This window comes from Myxocyprinus asiaticus, chromosome 32, assembly GCF_019703515.2.
Source record: "Myxocyprinus asiaticus isolate MX2 ecotype Aquarium Trade chromosome 32, UBuf_Myxa_2, whole genome shotgun sequence".
Taxonomy (NCBI): domain Eukaryota; kingdom Metazoa; phylum Chordata; class Actinopteri; order Cypriniformes; family Catostomidae; genus Myxocyprinus; species Myxocyprinus asiaticus.
This window is the reverse complement of record NC_059375.1, coordinates 40,791,630-40,811,885: the sequence shown is the minus strand read 5'-3', so window position 1 is coordinate 40,811,885 and position 20,256 is coordinate 40,791,630. Positions and strand designations below refer to the sequence as shown.

The 20,256-nt window shown below is 37.2% G+C and overlaps 2 protein-coding genes across 3 annotated transcripts in view; one reads left to right on the top strand and one right to left on the bottom strand.

Moving 5' to 3' along the window:
- The window catches only part of LOC127423606 (inhibitory synaptic factor 2A-like), a 45,146-nt gene extending 40,614 nt beyond the window's left edge, over positions 1-4,532 (bottom strand). The window contains exon 1 of the mRNA XM_051668058.1: positions 4,253-4,532. The gene's annotated coding sequence lies outside the window, so the exon portion shown is untranslated. The remainder of the gene's footprint in view (positions 1-4,252) is intronic.
- The window catches only part of LOC127423600 (dedicator of cytokinesis protein 1-like), a 361,421-nt gene that overhangs the window by 218,005 nt on the left and 123,160 nt on the right, over positions 1-20,256 (top strand). For both annotated transcript variants that reach the window (XM_051668049.1, XM_051668050.1), the window contains exons 28-29: positions 11,292-11,393; positions 13,613-13,707. In XM_051668049.1, the coding sequence (XP_051524009.1) occupies positions 11,292-11,393; positions 13,613-13,707 (197 nt within the window). The remainder of the gene's footprint in view (positions 1-11,291; positions 11,394-13,612; positions 13,708-20,256) is intronic.

Below are 20,256 nucleotides of genomic sequence, written 5' to 3'. Positions count from 1 at the left end.
TTACAAGTGAAAAAGCGACAAGCCACATCTGTCTTCAACTGAAAAACTCTGTGCTTTCACAGCTTTGTTTTCTATATACTTGGTCTGTGAGTGAAACAATATGCTTGTATTTTGTATAATTGCCGTATGCCATTTTTACAATTTTTAAGTATTATTAATCATTCAAGCAACTTAAATCAAGCATACAGTATATTCCTGATGTTTTTCTCTCTGCATGATAGGTAACATATATTAATTATAAAGTGCACCTGCCTAAATCTCAACATGTTCACATACATTGATGCTACAATAATTTGATAATTTTTTTTTTTTTTTTAATTGTATTTATTTATCACACATTATACATTTGCACATATACAGTGAAATTATTTTTTTTCACATATCCCAGCTAAGCTGGCGTCAGAGTGCAGGGTCAGCCATGATACGGCGCCCCTGGAGCAGATAGGGTCAAGGGCCTTGCTCAAGGGCCCAACAGTGGCATCTTGGCACTACTGGGGCTTGAACCCCTGACCTTCTGATCAGTACCGCTGACCGCTGAGCCACCACTGCCACCAAATACTTTTTAATCCACAAATTATTTTGTTTATTTCAGTCATGACAACTCTGAAAGATTTAGCATTTAAATGTGGGAATGAAATATTGAAAAGATATTGGTCTTGGTGGACAAGATATGCTACACTGCTGCTGCTGCAGAGCAAGTAAGGAGACTTGCTACTGATAGAACATAAACAGAGATACTAAGTATGTACTGCTGGTAGACCCCCAACAGATCTACCACCAAGACTTGTGTACTGCTGCTGCTCCGAAGAGCCATGTGTACAGAGTGTATGCTAGCCAGGTGCTCCATGGCCTGCCTGGCTGAATTGCATAACCTAAAGGACTAAATCTCTATGTGTCTGGGCCTGCTTGGCCAGTTGGCTTAAACAGCTGGTGTCCTGATTCATAATATGTACCTGGACCTGGAAAGCCCAGGCGTTATTTAACTAGTGACTTAGAACAGCTATTTGTGGATTTATTTAAACTAATGTCCTAAGATAGCGATGCGTGCCAGTGCCTGATTTGGCTATGGCATTCCTTGATAGAAACACACTTCTATGTGTTATGGCCAAAAACAGACCTTACCAAGCTGACACCACCTGAGCAAATTGCATTTTCAGAGAAATCTCTCATAGTGAAACCTGCTTTCTTGCAAACTGAGCAAATTTAAATATTAGGCAAAGAGAGAGTATGCAAGTTGTTTGGTTACCCGATTAAATATAAAAGGACCTATCAGCTTACACCGTGTGAGCCAATTAGCTTGACATATCACATGTATTAGTAATAGTGGTAGTAGTAGTACTCGCAGAATGATCCAGACACACCAGTGCAGAACTATAAATGCAAACCACCACGTAGAAGCAATGGCATAGAGTTTGATGCAGAAGTATAAACCAGCCTTAATGCCTCTTATCCACATTAGAATGGTGTGAAAGAATGACCTTAGAACCTCAAAAGTGACTTGTTTAAAACTCTACACAGGCAGCAACTTTGCACGCCTCATAAATAGTGCTCTTAAGGTGAATTGTACAGTAGACTCAACTCACAAAAGCTTTCAATAGAGTTTGATGTAAGCATTAGCCTAAGCTAACCATCTGATACATTAATATGCATAAAAATGAATGCAGGGTAAAATAGTTTATTTGTAATTAGATTCAACCATATTCAATACTTTCAGTACTATTTTATCAATAATTTTCCAAAATATTTAAGATTATGCACTATTTGTTGGTCACTAAGCAAATTTGTGATGTTGATGGGGTTGTAATTGTCCTGTATTAGCTGATACATCCCATATTTTGGACGAAAAAGTCCCTGTGACAAGGAGGAGGGCGTGGTGGGGCTGTGATGGACCACGGCCGGCGCTGAATCAGCTGATCAGCGGGAGAGCGAGATAAAGAGCAGCCGGAGACGCCGGTTTGGGGGAGAGAGAGAGAGACGCATGCGGCCATGTTACATATGTGTCTATCTGTGTGTGTGTTTACATTCGTTTTAAGTTATTTCTCATTAAAGTTTGCGTTGTCTGTTAATATATATATATTTATATATATTACATTGTATGTAAATATTTTAAATCACATGTGTGTGTGTGTGTGTGTGTGTATGTATGTATGTATGTATGTATGTATGTGTATATATAATATATATATATGATGGTATCTGGATAGTGTGTAAATTGAGGTTGGGAGTGATTCAGATGGAGGTGACGTGATTGCAGAGAGCCAATTGAAGGACAGTCGTGATCCCTCAGATAAAGTCCACAACTTTTTTGTCACACGCTCTCTCTCTCTCTCTCTCTCTCTCTTCACACACGTATTCTCACAGGCACTCTTTCCTAATGTATATTTCTGCATTAGAACATGCTCCGTATCAAAGTGAAGTGTGTTTTCAGTGTGTGTTGTGTGTATTAGAGAGTGTTTGATGTGTGTGAGTGTGTGTGTGTGTGTTTGTATGTGTGTGGTGGTAGATTTCTGCCCGGAGTTCTATCAGACTGAATTATCTCCATTACACTCGTTAAGGGTCTTTCATCACGGCAGTTGAGCAACACACACGCTCCAACTCCCAAAAAATGAAAATTATGTCATCGTTTCCTTTACTACTTTGTTGTTCCAAATCCATATTACTTTTAGTTTAGTTTTTTTCCTCTGTGGAACACAAAAGCAGAAGTTTTAAAGACTGTTCAGGCTGCACTTTTCCATATAATGATAGGGGGCGCAAGCTAGGGGCTGTGGAGCTCCAGGAAGCACCATTAATGTAGTCCATATAGCTCGTGAACTACATTCCAATTTCTCTGAAGACATATGACAGCTTTGCATGAGGTACAGACCAATTTTTAAGTCATAACTAGTTGAAAACATTCCCCTCTGTTGTAACTTTCAAACCTCATTTGCACTTATGTATATTCAAACTTGGCGTGACACAATCAGTTCTGAAAGATGCAAAATATCAAAGACACTTGGCATCGTTGTCGTCAAACCTGCAACTGACGTGCCATTTTTTAAAATATAGACAAATACGATTTTGGCAGATGATACAACAATTAAAATTTCTGTTCCTCACACAAAGCTACCGTATGGCTTTGAAATATTTGTAATACAGTGCTTAAGTTTAATGGGACTCTTGTATGATACTTTCATGGTGCTTTTTTAGAGCCCGACAACAACAGTCACCATTCACTTTCATTAAATGGAAGAGAGCAGTATCAACAATTCTGCAAACCTCTTGCTTTTTTTTTTAACAACATGGGGGTGAGAAAATGATGACAGTATTTTCATATCTTGATGAACTATCCCTTTAATCCTGTCCCCGATTTATCTCTGATAGCCTACAGCCTGAAAACACTTTATAAATCCACCATCAACACTCAACTCTTCTGTTTTACAGTCTCTCTCTCCCTCTCTCTGTCTCTCTCTCTCTCTCTCTCTCTCTCTCTCTGTCTGCGTGGGTGGAAATAAAAAAGATTATTATAATACTAAATGAAGCTTTTCGATGGTAGGATGAAATCTCATGCAGCTCGTCTGGTAAAATATAGAACTAGTAACGCCAGTGTCATAGGTTCAGTTCCCAGAGAACACACATAGCTTGAATGCACTCTTCAAGGACCTGTCAAATGCATGAATGTAAATTATCACAGGATCTTTCTGCCATGTGCGTTGTGACAAGAATCTTGAATTTAGCGCTTTGCTCACTTTCTCAAATCAACTTTTTTGTGTTCTAGAAGCTTTGCTTTTATACAGTATATCATGAATTAGTGCAGTTTCTAGGCTTTGAGATTGCAAATTTGCTGTCAGAAAAAACCTGGGTCAGAAATGAACAGGGACTCAGGGCAAAAAAGGCCACTGAACGTAAAAAAAAAAAATAGAGTTTTTCTGTGTTTTATTTGTAACATTGATACATTTCTTCATATTTTATTCTAGGTATTTATATATGCATTGCATAAAACAAAATATTTGACATTTGTTTTTATATGACTAGAATACAAATGCCCTCATGAAAAAAATAAATAAATAAATAAATAAAAATGCCCCTGAAAATCAAATCCAGGGGGCAAATATTGCTTCTTATTAGAAAAGTTAATTTCTGACACTGGAAACAGCTTAAGGTACTGTAAATCGAAAGGAGAGGAGAGAAACCTGACAGGTTAAGGGTGATGAGTCCAGACCCGAGTGAATGTCAGAACCCAAAATGTAGAGGAAGAAAACTGTTGGAGACTCACCTCCAGAAACGGATCAGTGATGAAGATGGTGATGATGGTGAGGAGGGAGAGATGACCAGCACATGTCGTCCCTCTCAGTGTGCCGGGGGTCTGTCATGGCACGAGAAGCGATATCCTCCCGGGGAGAGAGTCTGCCATGCTGGAAGTTTCTCCAGACGTATCGTTAATCAATCCTCCCGTGAACGTTAAACATCCAGTGAGAGAAATTCCATGGAGATCTGTCCCAAACATACACACTTACACAAACACACGTTTGCGTCTCTAACAGGCGCACCCCCGCAACTCTCACGCACACACTCATATACACACACACTCACGCACACGCAGCCACAACGATGCAGTGGGGTCCGACACACGGCGATGGCATGAGTGCACACTAGACATCCATCCTGAACCAGCAGTTCAGAGAACTGAGAGACTAGAGAGAGAGACTGAAAGAGAGGAGGTGGGTTGGACGACAGCAAAGCTGAGAGAGAGAGAGAGAGAGAGAGAGAGAGAGGTGGAAGTGCAAGGAAAATCCGGCTTTGTCATATGGTGACCTACTGATTTACATACTCCACTGCTGCAAATATCTTCTACTTGAATTACACACACACACACACACACACAGGAAAACTTCCTGAATAAATAATGATAAATAAAAAAGAAAAGAAAAAACCTAAAGAATTTAAAAGTGAAGTGTGTATTTTCTGCGCATTTAGCACCACCAAACAAAAATGCTAAAATGATGATTTTTTTCAAACAGATCTTTCCTCCATCTCCAATTAGTCAGACAAAGAGATAATCTCTCCCCAATCTCATGGCATTGGTTGAGTCAATGTTCTTGTGTTGGGCTGGATGGGTCGCTCAAACTAATAGAGCAATGTTTTGATAGCACCACATCAAATGCATGTGCATATCAGACACAGCTGTGATCTTAATTTCTACATTTAATTAAATGCTGTTCTGCAATAATGTCAGTCATTTTTGTCTCTGCCACGTTTATGAAAAATAACTAAATATATGATAATAAAAAATGTGAATGACAAATAAAACCTAAAAATAACCAATAGAGAACATTGTTTAAATTATTATTGTTATATCGAAAACCTCCCTGCAACGTTCTGGGAAGATTAATGTTTTAAAATAACATCTAAAAATAACAATTAGAAAACATTCTGTTTAAGTTATTATTAGGTTGTCACGAAAACCTCCCTGCAACATTCTGGCAACAATAGTTTATTGCTATAAAATAAAGCCTAAAAATAACCATTAGAGAACGTTCTGTTTAAGTTGTTATATTAAAGTATAAATAAAAAACCTACTTGCAATGTTCTGGGAACATTATTTTATGCTTATAAAATAAAACCTAAAAATAACCGTTAGAGAACAGTCTATGTAAGTTCTTATTAGGTTAAATAAACCTGAAGAAAACATTCCCAGAATGTTAAGAATGTTTCCCAAAAAATAACTAAATGGGAACCATATGCTAATATTAGGGGAACATTCTGTGTTTGCTTAGTTACTCAAGATTTTGCCCTCAGAATGGCCACTAGGAGGAAAATAATTTGATTCAGCACATATTGATTTCATTGTCCTTGCTGCTGCTAAAGCCAAACCACCACAAGGCCTTGCAAGTCTGTGTGTGAGAGAGAAAGCTTTGTGGCCACCTTTTAATATCGGAAGACCTTTTTTTTTTTTTTTTTTTCTAGTTCTTCAGAAAACCATCTCTGTTCTTGTGTTTTAAAGAACCTAGAAACTAATACACTGATCTAAACAACCTATAATGAATCATCCAGAACTTTTTAATCTACAACAAACCATGTCGCAAACCAAATAACCATATACAGCCAAAAAATCAAGAAAAGTGCTCTCTGTTCAACCAAACCTTTTATTTTTTAAGAGTGCTATGGGTACGTCACTGAGTGTATTTGTCTCGTGGGTCTTTTGCGTGTATTTTGTTGAATCAGCATTAGAGATAGTTGTGTCCTGTTTCACAGTTCTGTCATTCTTCTGCTCTTGTTTGTGCGTACAGGTGCTTATATTGTAGAGAGAGACAGATCTGAGGGAGAATTTTACTTTCAACCTTCAAGCTGGTTTCGTGTAACCCTTGGGTCTTGTCAGTCCTTGTTCCAAAGCTCTTGTCCACCATCGTGACTGTAAATCAATGGATGTGAATCTCAACTTCCTCCAACAGCACAGAACAAATAACTTTCAATCTCCTGGACACACACACACACACACACACACACACACACACACACAAACACTCACTCAGACATCTAAAACACTCACAGTTTCACAATCTTGCAAAACTCAAACATGTCACCACCTACAGGCTTTATATTATATTTTCTCTACATTATCTGTGTTGATGTGCGCAGAACTCTGCAGAAAGCTCTCTAGATATCTATAGATTGGTACACCTGTCATTCACAAAGTTCTTCTCATCTCTGGTCCTTTTTGGTGTTTACTGAATATTGCAGCTAAATGTAAACTGTAGTCTACTCTAATACTTTCCTCTGATATGTCCCCATTAAGTTTAATGTTATTGTTGCAGCTCTGTCTTGTTTGTATTTCTCTTGTAAAGGATTTCCCTGCTGTTTTCTTGATGTTTGCTGTGGATTCTGATTGTCATACAGATGCTTCAGCTCCAGATGTTCCTCTCAGATGTTTGCAGTCTGGTTTCTCTTCATGAGTCTCCTCTCTTCTGCTGAGCTCATAGGATTCTGTCTTTTCTATTTGTAACTGACAGAGCTATTATTCAATGAGTGTGATTTAGCTGTAAAAGAACATGCTTCACCATGGTAATAAAACTGAGTCCACCTGAAGCCAGAGTACTAAACCATTTAGATGTGAATGATGTACACTTTCTCTTATTCTCTTGTTCCTTCTCTTTTACTCTACTGTCCTTTTTTCTTTTCATTTACTGTTCCTCTTCCTTATTTCCTTTTATTCTTTTTATTTTCCCTTTCCTCTGCTTTCCTATCATTTCAATTTTCCTTTCATTTCCTTTGTTTTCCATTTTTTATCCTTTCCCTTTTCCTTTTATTTTCATGCCATTCCTTTTGTTATCTTGTCCTTGTCCTGTTCCCCGTCCCGTCCCGTCCCTTCCCCTTGTCTTTCAGTTTATTTTTCCTCTGTTTTTAATTTCCTCTTTCCTGCCTCCTCCCTTTTCCTTTGCCTTTCCTGTTCCTTCTTTTCCCTTATATTCTCTTTTTTCATTTCCCCTGCTTTCCTCTCCTTTCCCTTTTCATTTAATTTCCTTTACCTTTCTTTCCTTCCGTCCGTCCATCCATCATGTCCTTTTCCTTTCTCCTCCCTATTCCTTCTATTCCCTTCTGTTCTTTTTTATTTTCCTCTGCTTCCCTCATTTCCTTTCATTTAATTTTCCTTTCCTTTCCTTTTTTTCTGCTTTGTGTCTGCTTTGTGTTTTTTTTTTCTGCTTTCATGTTCTTTTCACCTTTCCTCTTCTCCTCTGTTTTATTTCCCTCTCCTCTGTCTTTTCATTGCTCTTCTCTTCTCATCCCTTCTCATATTCTCTCTTCTTTCCTCCCTTTCCTTCCTTCTTCCTTTACCTTTGCCCTCTTCTCTCCCTATTCCTTTCCTTGGCTTTCCTTTTTTCTTTTCCTTGTCTCTCTTCCTCTCCTCTCAAAGTTACATTGTACTGCATGTTAGTGGAATTAGGTTTAGGCATACCAAATCATGTTACTTTGAATATACTATGCCAAAATTACCCTTACGGTTCACTATTTCTTGTGGATTTTTGAATTATGCATCCCTGGTTGATGTTGTGGTCTTTAAATATCTTTAGATGGAAACCCTGGTATTTAGTTTGTTTGTTACTCATTATGGAAGTAGGGAGTACTCCAGACTTTGTAGAGATTGAGTCAAGTGCTATAGTGTTATCTGTGGTCATGTGGAACACACCGAAATCCTTCTTACTGAAGTCAGGGGGAACTATTTAGCAAGATCTCATTCTTTCTGTCTGACTTTTATTTGATCGACCTCCTTAAGAAAACTGTTTCCATAGCAACGGGCTAGGGAGCCCAATACAGATGAAGAGGATAGATGAACCTGAGATGATGTTCCCTTTGTCTCTCTCAGCTGAAATGTGAGCATTGAGCTGTTTGTTATGAGTGAATTCTCCTTAAAGCACTGGCTGCAGAATCCCATCTGCTGAGAACAGACAGGACAGAGGAAGTGAGGAGGCTTATAATCTGTTTTCCTCTCATCTGTCTTTTGCTTTCCCCTCTCCTTCCCTCTTTCTTCCCTTTTCCTTCCTTTTTTCCTTTTCCTTTCTCCTCTGCTCTCCCTTTCCTTTTCTATTCAAATAGGTATTTCATTTCTTCCATCATTCTTCCTCCCTTTCTCCCACCAGACTTTTTTTCTTTCATCCCTTCCATCCTTCCTTCGTGCTTTCCATTTTTCTACCTATACCTGTCCATTTACTTTTCAGCCCTTCCTTCCACCAAACTTTTCTTACCTTCCTCCTCCTCTCCCACCCTTCCTTCCTTTTTCCATCAGTAAATTGATTTATTCTTCCTTTTATCCTTTTTTCATCCAAGCATCTTCCTTCATTTCAGGGTGAGATTAGACAAACTGATTTGATTGAAATGTTTTCTCTAGCATCAAGACATCGGAGTCTGCTTTTGTAGTTCTGTAGCTTTCACACTTTGGTAAGCCACAAATAATGTCTTAACTGCCCATCAGGTGAGGTAAAGATTTCTGCCGTGCCACCGAGAAACTAAATCATGTGTAATTCTGCTGGATAACAAGAGCTGTGCAGCATCCTTCATAACAAATAATGGCATGAATATAAAGGCTGAAGAAAAGCAACAGTTAATTATAATTTCTTTTGCCTCATGATCACACATCGGGAGGCACAGATACCTGTGTGTCAGTCATTTCAACCATGAATTGCTGCAGGTTAAGACTTATTGGAAGCCATTGTTGACTCAGTTTAATTCTGTTTTGGCTGTGTGTGGAGGAAACGTCTCCTGGCTCTGTGTTTCCTCCAAATACAGTTAGCCTTTTCACCCTTGTGCTCCTGCCTGCCCTCACTGTAGTTTCTGGCTCAGATCTGTCCATCATCCAAATGAGAACAAAGATGGTCATGTCATCAAGCCCATTCTCTCCTTAAATATTAATGCAGTGAGGGCTGACCTATGTCATTTTTTTTTTTTTTTTTTTTTTTTTTTTTTTTATACCTGCACCTGTTTGCTAATGTGTTTATTTTTTGTTTATTTATTTTTTTTTCTGAGAAAATATAATTATTTTGTTTAATAATTAACTAAATTGGACATATCTCTTGACCTCACTATATTAATAGTTGTGTGTTTGTGTGCGTGTGCATGCGTGTGTGTGTGTATGTGTGTTGTCAGCATGATGCATTTCACGTTTTTAGACTCAGTGTTGTGCCATTATGAGTCCTGTTCAAACACAAAGCTTGTGATAGGATGCTGTGTAAATATAAATATTGTCTATTGACCTGCATTAGTAGAACTAAAGAACGTTAAGCTCTCACTCTGTGTTTACTGTGACACAAACTGTGTTTGCCACTGACACTAAAGAATAAAGCCTCTGAAATAACTGTAACATCAGCCGACACAGTTTGTGTTGTTTCCACTCAAATGTGTACATTTAAATATCACATGGCACATCAGTGCTAAGATACTTTAATATTTGACAGAAGAACAGAGTTTTACCTCTTGCATTGTACAGGCTGATCATTTTAGAAGAACATAATGTTCAGTATTTTCTCAGTGAGGTGAGACTGATAGAGAAAGAGGGAAATCTTGTTTTGAACATCGATGTGTTGCGCTTCTGCTGAGTTATGTGGGCCAGACCTAATTACAGCTGCAGGAGAGACTTGCAAATGAAAATCAAGCCGAATGTGAGAGCACGGAATAGCCCTGTCACACTTTAGGCTGGTTGCTATTAGCAATGTTTGTTCATGTGGAATCTTCTGGAAATTTCCTTCTGTCTTTTAGATGGCTGCAAAATAAGACAATCGCAAAGATGAATGACATAGCTTTTAAAGTGATAGGACTGCCACATTTTGTCATTTAAATTGACCATTTACTATACCCTTTTACTTGCATCAGCAAATGGGGTGCTTAAATGTCAAGAATATTACAATGCAAAATAAAACAAATGTGTTGGCCTTTAAATAGGAATCAGGCTTCAAGTTTAGTATAACATTTTCAAACATGTTCTCAACAATAACAGTTACATGATCAGCTTTGCCTGATTACTGTCATGTTCTGCAAACATTACACTTATTCTCACTTTACCCTCATTATTTTCATATTACCTACATGGCCAAGTAAGATTCGTCGGCCCCTAAATGTGACATTCTCTGATATGCCTCTGTTTTATTTCTAAGCAACTACATTCTAGTTAATTGCATGTAATATCAGCCTGATTCCAGTATGTTGTAAAGTGGATTTATCATTTGATCCCCACTTTTTATTTCACACCCTGTAGACAGATTGGTGAAATATTGATATCAAACACTCACTGTTCTCCATATTACTGTCAAAAATGAAGTGAAGTGTGTAATTTTATCTGCTAAAATATGTTCTCGTATCATAGCTTTACATGCAGAGACAACTAGAAGTAAGCTATTTAACCAATGGCATGAGTTTGGGGTGGTACTATCTCTTTGTTTGACCAATGGAAGATGGCGGGAGTGATCAAGAAACCTGTTTGAAAACAATCAATTTAGCATTTATTTTTTAATTTGAATTTTTTCTATTTGGTGATGCTGTTAGAACAGAAATTAAACTCTTTAGCTTTAATAATTACGTGAATTTTGTATTTTTATTTTTTTCTTTATTTGTTCTGCCTCATTTAGTTTCTTCGTAAGGTAAAGTTTTGCTGTTGGCTCTTACTGTGCATCTCTGTATGATTCCCTTCGAAGGGTAACTCTTTTTCATTCCGTGGCACTTTAATAGCAGCTCTTTGGTCCTGTCAGTCATTGTCTGTCAATGTAGGATTGATAGGTACTGTAGGTGCTCTACTTGTACTCATGAAATGTCTCTTTTTCTGTTTGCAGGGCAGTTTTGTAGCGTGCATGACGGCCACTCTGAGGCAAATGGATGACTATCACTACACACACCTCATTAACACATTTGGGAAGATGCGCTCGGATGTGGTGGTGAGTTTGACCCTCTGTGTTAACTAGAACTTCATGAGAAACCCAGGGTCACTGACTGCACGTAGCACAAACAAAGCTTTTCCAGACCCTTAAGTGCATGGGAATTTCACCAAACACACTTACATATTCCGGTCTTTATTGACTGGCACTTTTATCTATTACAAATGGATACACAAAATGCCCAGATAGCAACATAGCTACACATAACTAGTTAATAATCTACACATAAGCTACACGTGTATTTTCTCAGGCACTTATTGAGTCTATGTAGATGCAAAACTTCAACATCATTTCAATAGTACATGCAAATGACAATAGTCATATCATACTGTCCATGTGTTAAACTTGTTATAGTTTACTTCCATGTTGTTTCTTAATCAAATAGCAATATCAAATGTAAATCAAGTCAATCACTGAAACAACAGCGCCACCTTGAGTAAGAAATAACATGTATAATATGTGTGTACATGCATAGTGGATTACTCATTAATCACAATTGTTGTTAATATATTGTTGCACAGAAAATCAATGTGGTATAGTATTTATTTGTATGAATATAGTACTAATTTCTCTTGTAATAAACAAATAAATAGATATTCTGTGATAGTAAACTTAAAAAGAACTGGAAATAATCATGAACATATAATTGTTTTTATAAATGTTCATGATTATTTCAAATCTACAAGTACAAAAAAGGATATATATATATATATATATATATATAATTTTTTTTTATTATTATTTATTTATTTTTTTTTTACTATTTATATGAGAGAGGTTGAGAAATACTAAAGAGTTGTGGGCACAACTCCAAAAAATGGTTGAGGTACAGAGTGTGTAATGTGATCCCAGGTCACTAAAGACCCTTCAAATGCGTTTAAAGGCACTTCATTGACTGAAGTGTGCTCAGTCAGTGGACAATGAAAAATATTAAACCTGCTAAAACGTAGTGGATTTTTGATTTTGTGCAAGAAGTATAGATATTTGTTTATTCCTAAATCCCCATAAGACTTTAGAATATAGCCACTCTGCTTTTCTTAACGAAATATCCCTTTATTAGAAATGAACATCTTTTAGTTTATTTTTTTAACAAGATCCCTGATCAGGCCTGGCTCTACGGGAGTGTTTGAGGGTGCTTGAATGCTAAGCACCCTCAAATCAACGTTAGAGCACCCTCAATTGCAGACCAGGGCAAATGTATCCTAAATGTTTTTATTTATTTATTATTAGATATCTGGGACCTAACGCGCCTCCACATGCATTTAATATGCTCAGGGTTGCCAGATAATAGATGTGACCGCCCCCCCCAATAAGAGATTTATACTTGCACAAATTATAAATATTCTGCCTAATGTTATACTGAATTTGTGTAATCTGGCAACCATGCATACGAGTGAGCTCCATCTCTCTTCTAAAAAAAAAAAAACGAAATGTGTGATACAGCCACTCCATGTCCGTTCATGAGGCTCCGTATGCTGTTTAGTGCTACTAAGTCTGCGAGCAAACCTTTTCAGTTATGGATTTATTAAAATCCAAATAGATCTTCGCATCATTCGCACACAGAGGGGTAATCAATGACACGAGAGCAAAAGCAAGCGAGAGAGGAATATGTTTTTTTATCTGTGTAAAATTAGTAAAACTCCCTCACAGAAGTCCCTCACACCTATATGCGGATGTTACTCTGGCAGTAATCATTTATCATAGTCATGCAGTCTGTTTTATTCAGTTGTGTGCTGAATGGGATGCCAAACCATTTGCGGACAAAGCGTTGATGAGACCCGCATCATGACTCACTGAGCGCGTAAATGCATAGGTAATGTTTTGAGATTAAAACAACTAAACGGGTCCGCTTTGCGTCAAATATTAAAAGAAGCTTTTAGAATCTATAATTTCCGAATAATTTATTTTACTATTAAAAATAACTACAGTTTTAGTGACACATTTCTGCAATGATTGGTTTGTGAATCTGTACTGTAATGTAATGCAGTTTTTTTGTATTTATTTTTTTTATAAAGAATGGGGCAGTTAAAAGCTACATTAAACCAAAGAGCATACCCACTGTTTGTGTTTAAAAACTAAATCAGGATTTGTAATTATGAAATTTTGACCCTTGGAGAGATTGGAGGGTTTATTCATATTAAAGTTATTTTCAGGTTGAAAATGTATTAAATGGATGTTAGATTGCATTGTGCATCTGAAATGCTGCTGTTCTCTTTTAGGATTTCCTCATGGAGACGTTTATCATGTTTAAGGATCTTATCGGGAAGAATGTCTATCCTGCTGACTGGGTCATTATGAACATGATGCAAAATAAGTAAGTATGAACAGCTTCATGCTGTCAATTTGATTAACACAGATCAATCTAAATTTCTATTGGAGCAGAAACCGCTCATGTGTTGTCCTAAATTCTTTACAAGGAAATTGTATAAAAAAAAAAAGAAACAAATATATATATATACACTACCGGTCAAAAGTTTTGAAACACTCATTCATTATTTTATATATATATATATATATATATATATATATATATATATATATATATATATATATATATTATTATTTTTATTTTTACATTTTAGAATAATAGTGAAGTCATCAAAACTATGGAATAACATAAATGGAACTTTGGGAATTATGTTGTGACTAAACAAAATCCAAAATAAATCAAAACTATGTTATATTTTAGCATCTTCAAAGTAGTCACCCTTTAATAATAATATATTGATAAAGTATTATATTTTAAAAGAAATGCATATGTAGGCACAATTAATATTTGCCTGCAAAACTAATTTCAAGCATTTTAGCATAAGCCTTTAGATCAAAAAGGTTTTAAGAACATGAGAAGCAGTTTCGGTTAAGTGTGTCCAAACTTTTTACTGGTAGTGCATAATACAAATATGTTGACTTAATGTGGCACAATGGTAGTTCTTTAAAAAAAAAAAAAAAAAAAAAATGCTCACTTGTTTTATTTAGCAATTTAAGTAACCTGCTTTTCACGATTAGGAAGTATGTCATATTATAGCAGTAAAATGTGTTGTAAATTTCATGCCAATGGACATACGAATGGACTCCATTTAAATCACTGTCCATTCACTTCATTCAACTTCTTTCCCACCTACTTTTGAGCTGTCCTTCTGTGGAGAATTTTTTCTTTTTTTTTTTCGCTGTGTGCGGGATCAACTGAAGTGTGTGGCTGCTTACATGTGCTGATTAGAGGAAACATTGTTGCTTACTTTTCACTCTCTCCTTATCACACTTCTGTCCTTTAACATGCATGCCACTGTCGCTTAGAAACAGCAGTCAGAACTGGGCTGGAATGTGTTGTGGATTTTATATATATATATATATATATATATATATATATATATATATACACACAGTACTGTGCAAAAGTTTTAGGCACATAAGATGTTTCACAAAAGCATTTGTCTTAAGATTGTTATTTATATCTTCAGCTTTAGTGTGTCAATAGGAAATATAAATGTTAGACTCTCAAACATTACTTTTGCTAATAGAAAAGATTAGAACAGAAGAACAGGGAGCCCTGCAACAGATTTCATGGCCCCCACAAAGCCCCTGACTGAACATCGAGTCAGTCTGAGATTACATAAAGTGACAGAAGTAATTGAGACAGCTGAAATAGATAGAAGAACTGTGGCAAATTCTCCAAGAAGCTTGGTACATCCTATCTGCCAACAACCAAGTAAAACTGTGTCCAGGTGTACCTAGGAGAATCGTGCTGTTTTAAAGGTGATAAATGAAAACTATTTATGTCATTATTTTTGAAGACATCCTCACTATGCAATATTTTTCACAAGTGCCTAAAACTTTTTGCAAAGTACTGTATATTATTTTCACCATCAATGCAAACAGCAGTTAGTGTGTGCATATGTTGGTGTGTATCTGTTTTCATCTATGTATCAGCAGTGTATTGGCTGCCGAAATTAAGCCATGAATTATGAATCTCCTCTCTCTCTTTCTTGTTTTGTTTTATTAATGGCTCTGTTTTCAACTTATCTGCCAAACGGTGTTCAGTGGACTGTGCTTTCACACAGGAAGTCAAACCTCAGACATTTGTCTCAGGTTTTGAGACTTTGTCCCTGATCTGAATGATCAGCCTTGCCAACTCTTAGTATAGTTAGTGCTGTTTAAGGCAAGCAACACCATGACTATTGCTCTTTCCATAATTAAACTTCGGCACATAACTCACTCGCACACTAGGCATGAATTATATATCAAATCAGGTGACTTGTTGAGTAGAGATGTGCTTTTACTTTTCTAAGCGATCAGACTTAAAATTTTTACCTTTTTCCTTTTTACATGAATACTTCAATTTGTTGCAACAGACACTATATATATATATATATATATATATATATATATATATATATATATATATATATACACACACACTGATGAGCCAAAACATTATGACCACTCATAGGTGAAGCAAATAACATTGATCATCTCCTAGCAAGGCCACATGTCAAGGTCTGGGTAGATTAGATGATAAGCAAACAATCAGTTCTCGTAGTCAATGTGTTGAATGCAGGAGAAATGGGCAGGACTTTGACAAGGGCCAAATTGTTATGGCCAGATGACTGGGTCAGAGTATCTCTGAAACGGCAAGGCTTGTGGGGTGCTCCTGGTCACCAGTGGTGAGTACCTACTGACAGTGGTCCGAGGAGGGACAAACTACAAACCAGCGACAGGGTGTTGGGCGCTCAAGGCTCATCGATGCACGAGGGAAACGAAGGCTATCCCATCTGGTCCGAAACGACAGAAGGTCTACTCTGGCACAAGTCACAGAAACTTTTAATGATGGTTACGGGAGGAATGTGTCATAACACACAGTTTATCGCACCCAGCTGCGTAAGGGGCTGTGTAGCCGCAGACCAGTCAAAGTGCCCATGATGACCCCTGTCCACCTTCGAAAGTGCTTACAATGGGCACGTGAGCGTCGGAACTGACCTTGGAGCAGTGGAAGAAGGTCGTCTGGTCTGATGAATCCCGTTTTCTTTTACATCACATGGACGGCCGTGTACGTGTGCGCCGTTTACATGGGGAAGTGATGTACCGGGATGCACTGTGAAAAGACGACAAATCGGTGGAGGGAGTGTGATGCTCTGGGCAATGTTCTGCCGGGAAACCCTGGGTCCGGCCATTCATGTGGACATCAATTTGACATACTGTATGCCACCTACCTAAACATCGTTGCAGACCAGTTACACCCCTTCATGGCAATGGTATTCCCTGATGGCAGTGGCCTCTTTCAGCAGGATAATGTGCCCTGCCACATTGCACACATTGTTCGAGAATTGTTTGAGGAACATGATGAAGTGTTCAAGGTGTTGACCTTACCTCCAAATTCCCCAGATCTCTATCTGATTGAGCATCTGTGGGATGTGCTGGACCAACAAGTTCGATCCACGGCGGCTCCACCTCGCAACTTACAGGACTTGATGGATCTGCTGCTAATGTCTTGGTGCCAGATACCACAGGACACCTTCAGGGGTCTTGTAGAATCCATGCTCTCGGTGGGTCAGCACTGTTTTGGTGGCATGCAGAGGACCTGTGAGTTGATAAACAAATAGTAAATAAATAATCACACAATTTTCTGTGATAAATTGCAATTAATCATGGGATGTATTACATAAAACAAGAATTCAAATATAATCATTAACAAGATGGAGCCAGACAGGCTGATTTTAGTATTTCTGTAACTGCTGATCTCCTGGGATTTTCACGCACAACAGTGTCTAGAATTTACTCTGAATGGTGCCAAGAACAAAAAAACATCCAGTGAGCGGCAGTTCTGTGAATGGAAATGCCTTGTTGATGAGAGAGGTCAACAGAGAATGGCCAGACTGGTTTGAACCGACAAAGTCCACGGTAACTCAGATAACCACTCTGTACAATTGTGGTAAGAAGAATATCATCTCAAAATGCTATTCTGAGATGTGGGTTGGCACTATTTTGGCGGCACCTACACAATATTAGGCAGGTGGTTTTAATGTTGTGGCTGATCAGTGTGTGTGTGTGTGTGTGTGTATATATATATATATATATATATATATATATATATATATACACATACATACATACAGTGAATGGTCAAATGCGCTTTTTGGTCAAAATGTTTGTCTTGACACAATATTAACCTAAACAGATGTTAATGTCTTCCGAGCGTATAGACAGATTTAAGTCTGATATCTCAGAATAATGGATATCCACTGTATGTAAAAATGTTTGTGTTTTTCAAAAGAAACAGAAGTGGTCTACAGTTGCAACAGAGCCATTTACCACTTTCATGTTCAGGTTCATAACCTGTAGCTTATTTTTTTAATGAAGTGACCTGTCCTTTTCCACTTCCCTCCTTTTCCAGCGACTCGACTTTACTTATTGTTCTGCACTTGCACTTATTGTAACCAATATTGTCTGACTGACACTCATATGGTTATATGGTTTTCTAAGTGACAATATGGATGAAAAAAAAAAAAAAAAAAAAAGTTACAATAGCTATGTGTCCATCAGTGGTTTTTTTTTTCAAAACTGCTGTATGGAAACACCAAGATGTGAATAAATCTCCAAAATGCACATATAAAATTGTATACGCTCGCTTGAGGTGGATACATTTTGTATTTGAAAGACATTTACCAAATAAACTCTATTGAATTTGTTAGGAATAAGAATTGGCCATCAAAAAGGTCATGTGACTGAAAAACTCGTTCATTACTGGACTAACTAGCGGGCCATTCATCGCATCTGAAATATTGCTCTGGTCATGCTGAAATAACGGTGTCTTGAAAATCCAAAGCCTGCAAATAGTTTGCAGAGAAAATAAGTTGAAAACTAACTTCAACTTTGTGGAAGAGAAGGTTTATTGACACTTTTGAAAAATATCTTATAGATCCGTATGGTATGGTCATAAGGATTGATGAACGCACATATATAGCGCTCCCAGAAGTGTGACGCGCTGCCGCTCCCAAACATGAGACAAAGAGTGTTTTGTCTGCGTGCACTAAACCGCCAGTATTTTATATAAAAAATAAATAAAATAAAAAACCTCACATTGGTTACGGTTTCTCCGGAAGTGACAGTTTCATCCTTTTGAACACCCTTGGATGGAAACACGGCTTTATTCGCACAATTTTATAAAAGCACTTACATTAATTCTTCTCTTAAAACTCATGTATTTGAGCTGTAAAGTTTTTTTTTTATTTTTTATTAGCGGTCGTTTTAGGGCTTTACAGCATTACGTCATCATGGCAACAAAGTTGTAAAATTGGATATAACTTCACACAGCAAAAAGGTCATATTAACACGAAAATGTGTTTGTCTTGTGGCTATACTTTTGAAACAGTATTTTAATGTTTACGGATTGTCCCCATTCACTTCCATTGTAACTGCCTCACTGTAACCAATATTTTATTTTTATTTATTTTTTTAAAGAAAAGGAGGGAGAAGATGAAATTAACTTTTGTGGTAATCAACATTATGCCACAAATTATGTCGCTTGAGCTTAACTTGAAGGAATATATTGGTGTGGAATCTGTAGTTGTACTAAATTGTCATCCGAGTATTTTTTTTCACCATGGCTAGCAACCTCCCAGAATACCCTAGCATCATTTCATTGCTATTTTGACCAGGGCCAGTAAGAAACCTCCTAGAATCCCCCAGCAATTACATAGCAATGCTCTGGCAACCTTTCACAACACTGTAGCATTCATGTATGTCCTCTTTTGATTAGGGCTAGTAAGCAACCATCTAGAACATCCCAGCAACCACATAGCAATGCACTAACAACCGCATAGCAATGCCCTAGCAACCACTCACAACTAACAGTCATCATGGTGCCGACGTTTGCACGTGTTAGCACCACTCATGTTTTCTTTAAAACTGTAAAAATCGAGTGTTCTTAATAAAGTAGGAAAGTATATATCAATAAGTGAACATGACAAGAAGTTTTAATTGAAGTTTTGAACAACAAGACAAAAATAAGGTTCAGTATAAGATCATCAAGATTCTCTCACCAGACTAACACTGTTTTGTCATTTAAGTTTGAGTTATAGACATGTGTTTGAATGAAATGTTGCGGCTATGCTCCAATGTTTTGATTTCTCTCCACGACTAATATATTCCTAAAATATCAGTCTTCCTCTCACCACTTTGGAGGAATACTGTTGAGAATGATAATGTTGGGATTTGTGATTTGTGATGCCAGCAGCTGCTGTTCCCGGGTTTGATTGCCAGAGAGGTCGGGGATCAAGCTTTATTATTGGAATTCATAGTGGCGTATAGGTGCCTCTTAGCAGACACCTGTAGGTCGAGCGCTGATGGAAGTGCCTTCACCTCACAGGTGTACATTTCACTTCCTGTACACTGGAAAGTGGAGTCAACAGTTGCACAAGACAGCAGGAAAAAAAAAATGTGAACTCTCATGCTCACTCTGTAAAACTCAGTGAGCACCATGTGATGGAGGTGGGTAACCACTAGTATGAAGGTAAATTAGTGCCTAAAAGATTTGCATGTGTAGAGTAAGATTTGTGAAAGTGTAAATAAAATTGCATGCTTACATAGTATTTTGTAAAGGATTAAATAAAAAAATAATTGCAATATTTTAATGCTGATGCTTAAGATTCTTTTGACTCAGTTTGATTTATTTTTTATTTGTATTTTTTTCACTCGCTTACACTTTTGGCACAGTGTTTTTTTTTTTTTTTTTTGTTTTTTTTGCCTAAATATGGCCAAAAAACATTGCACATCTGCAAAGAAAGGGTGTCATGAACAGCAAAATGGATTGACCATGTAGAATCTACATTTAAAAATCTTACTCTGCACATACACATTTTTTAGGCAC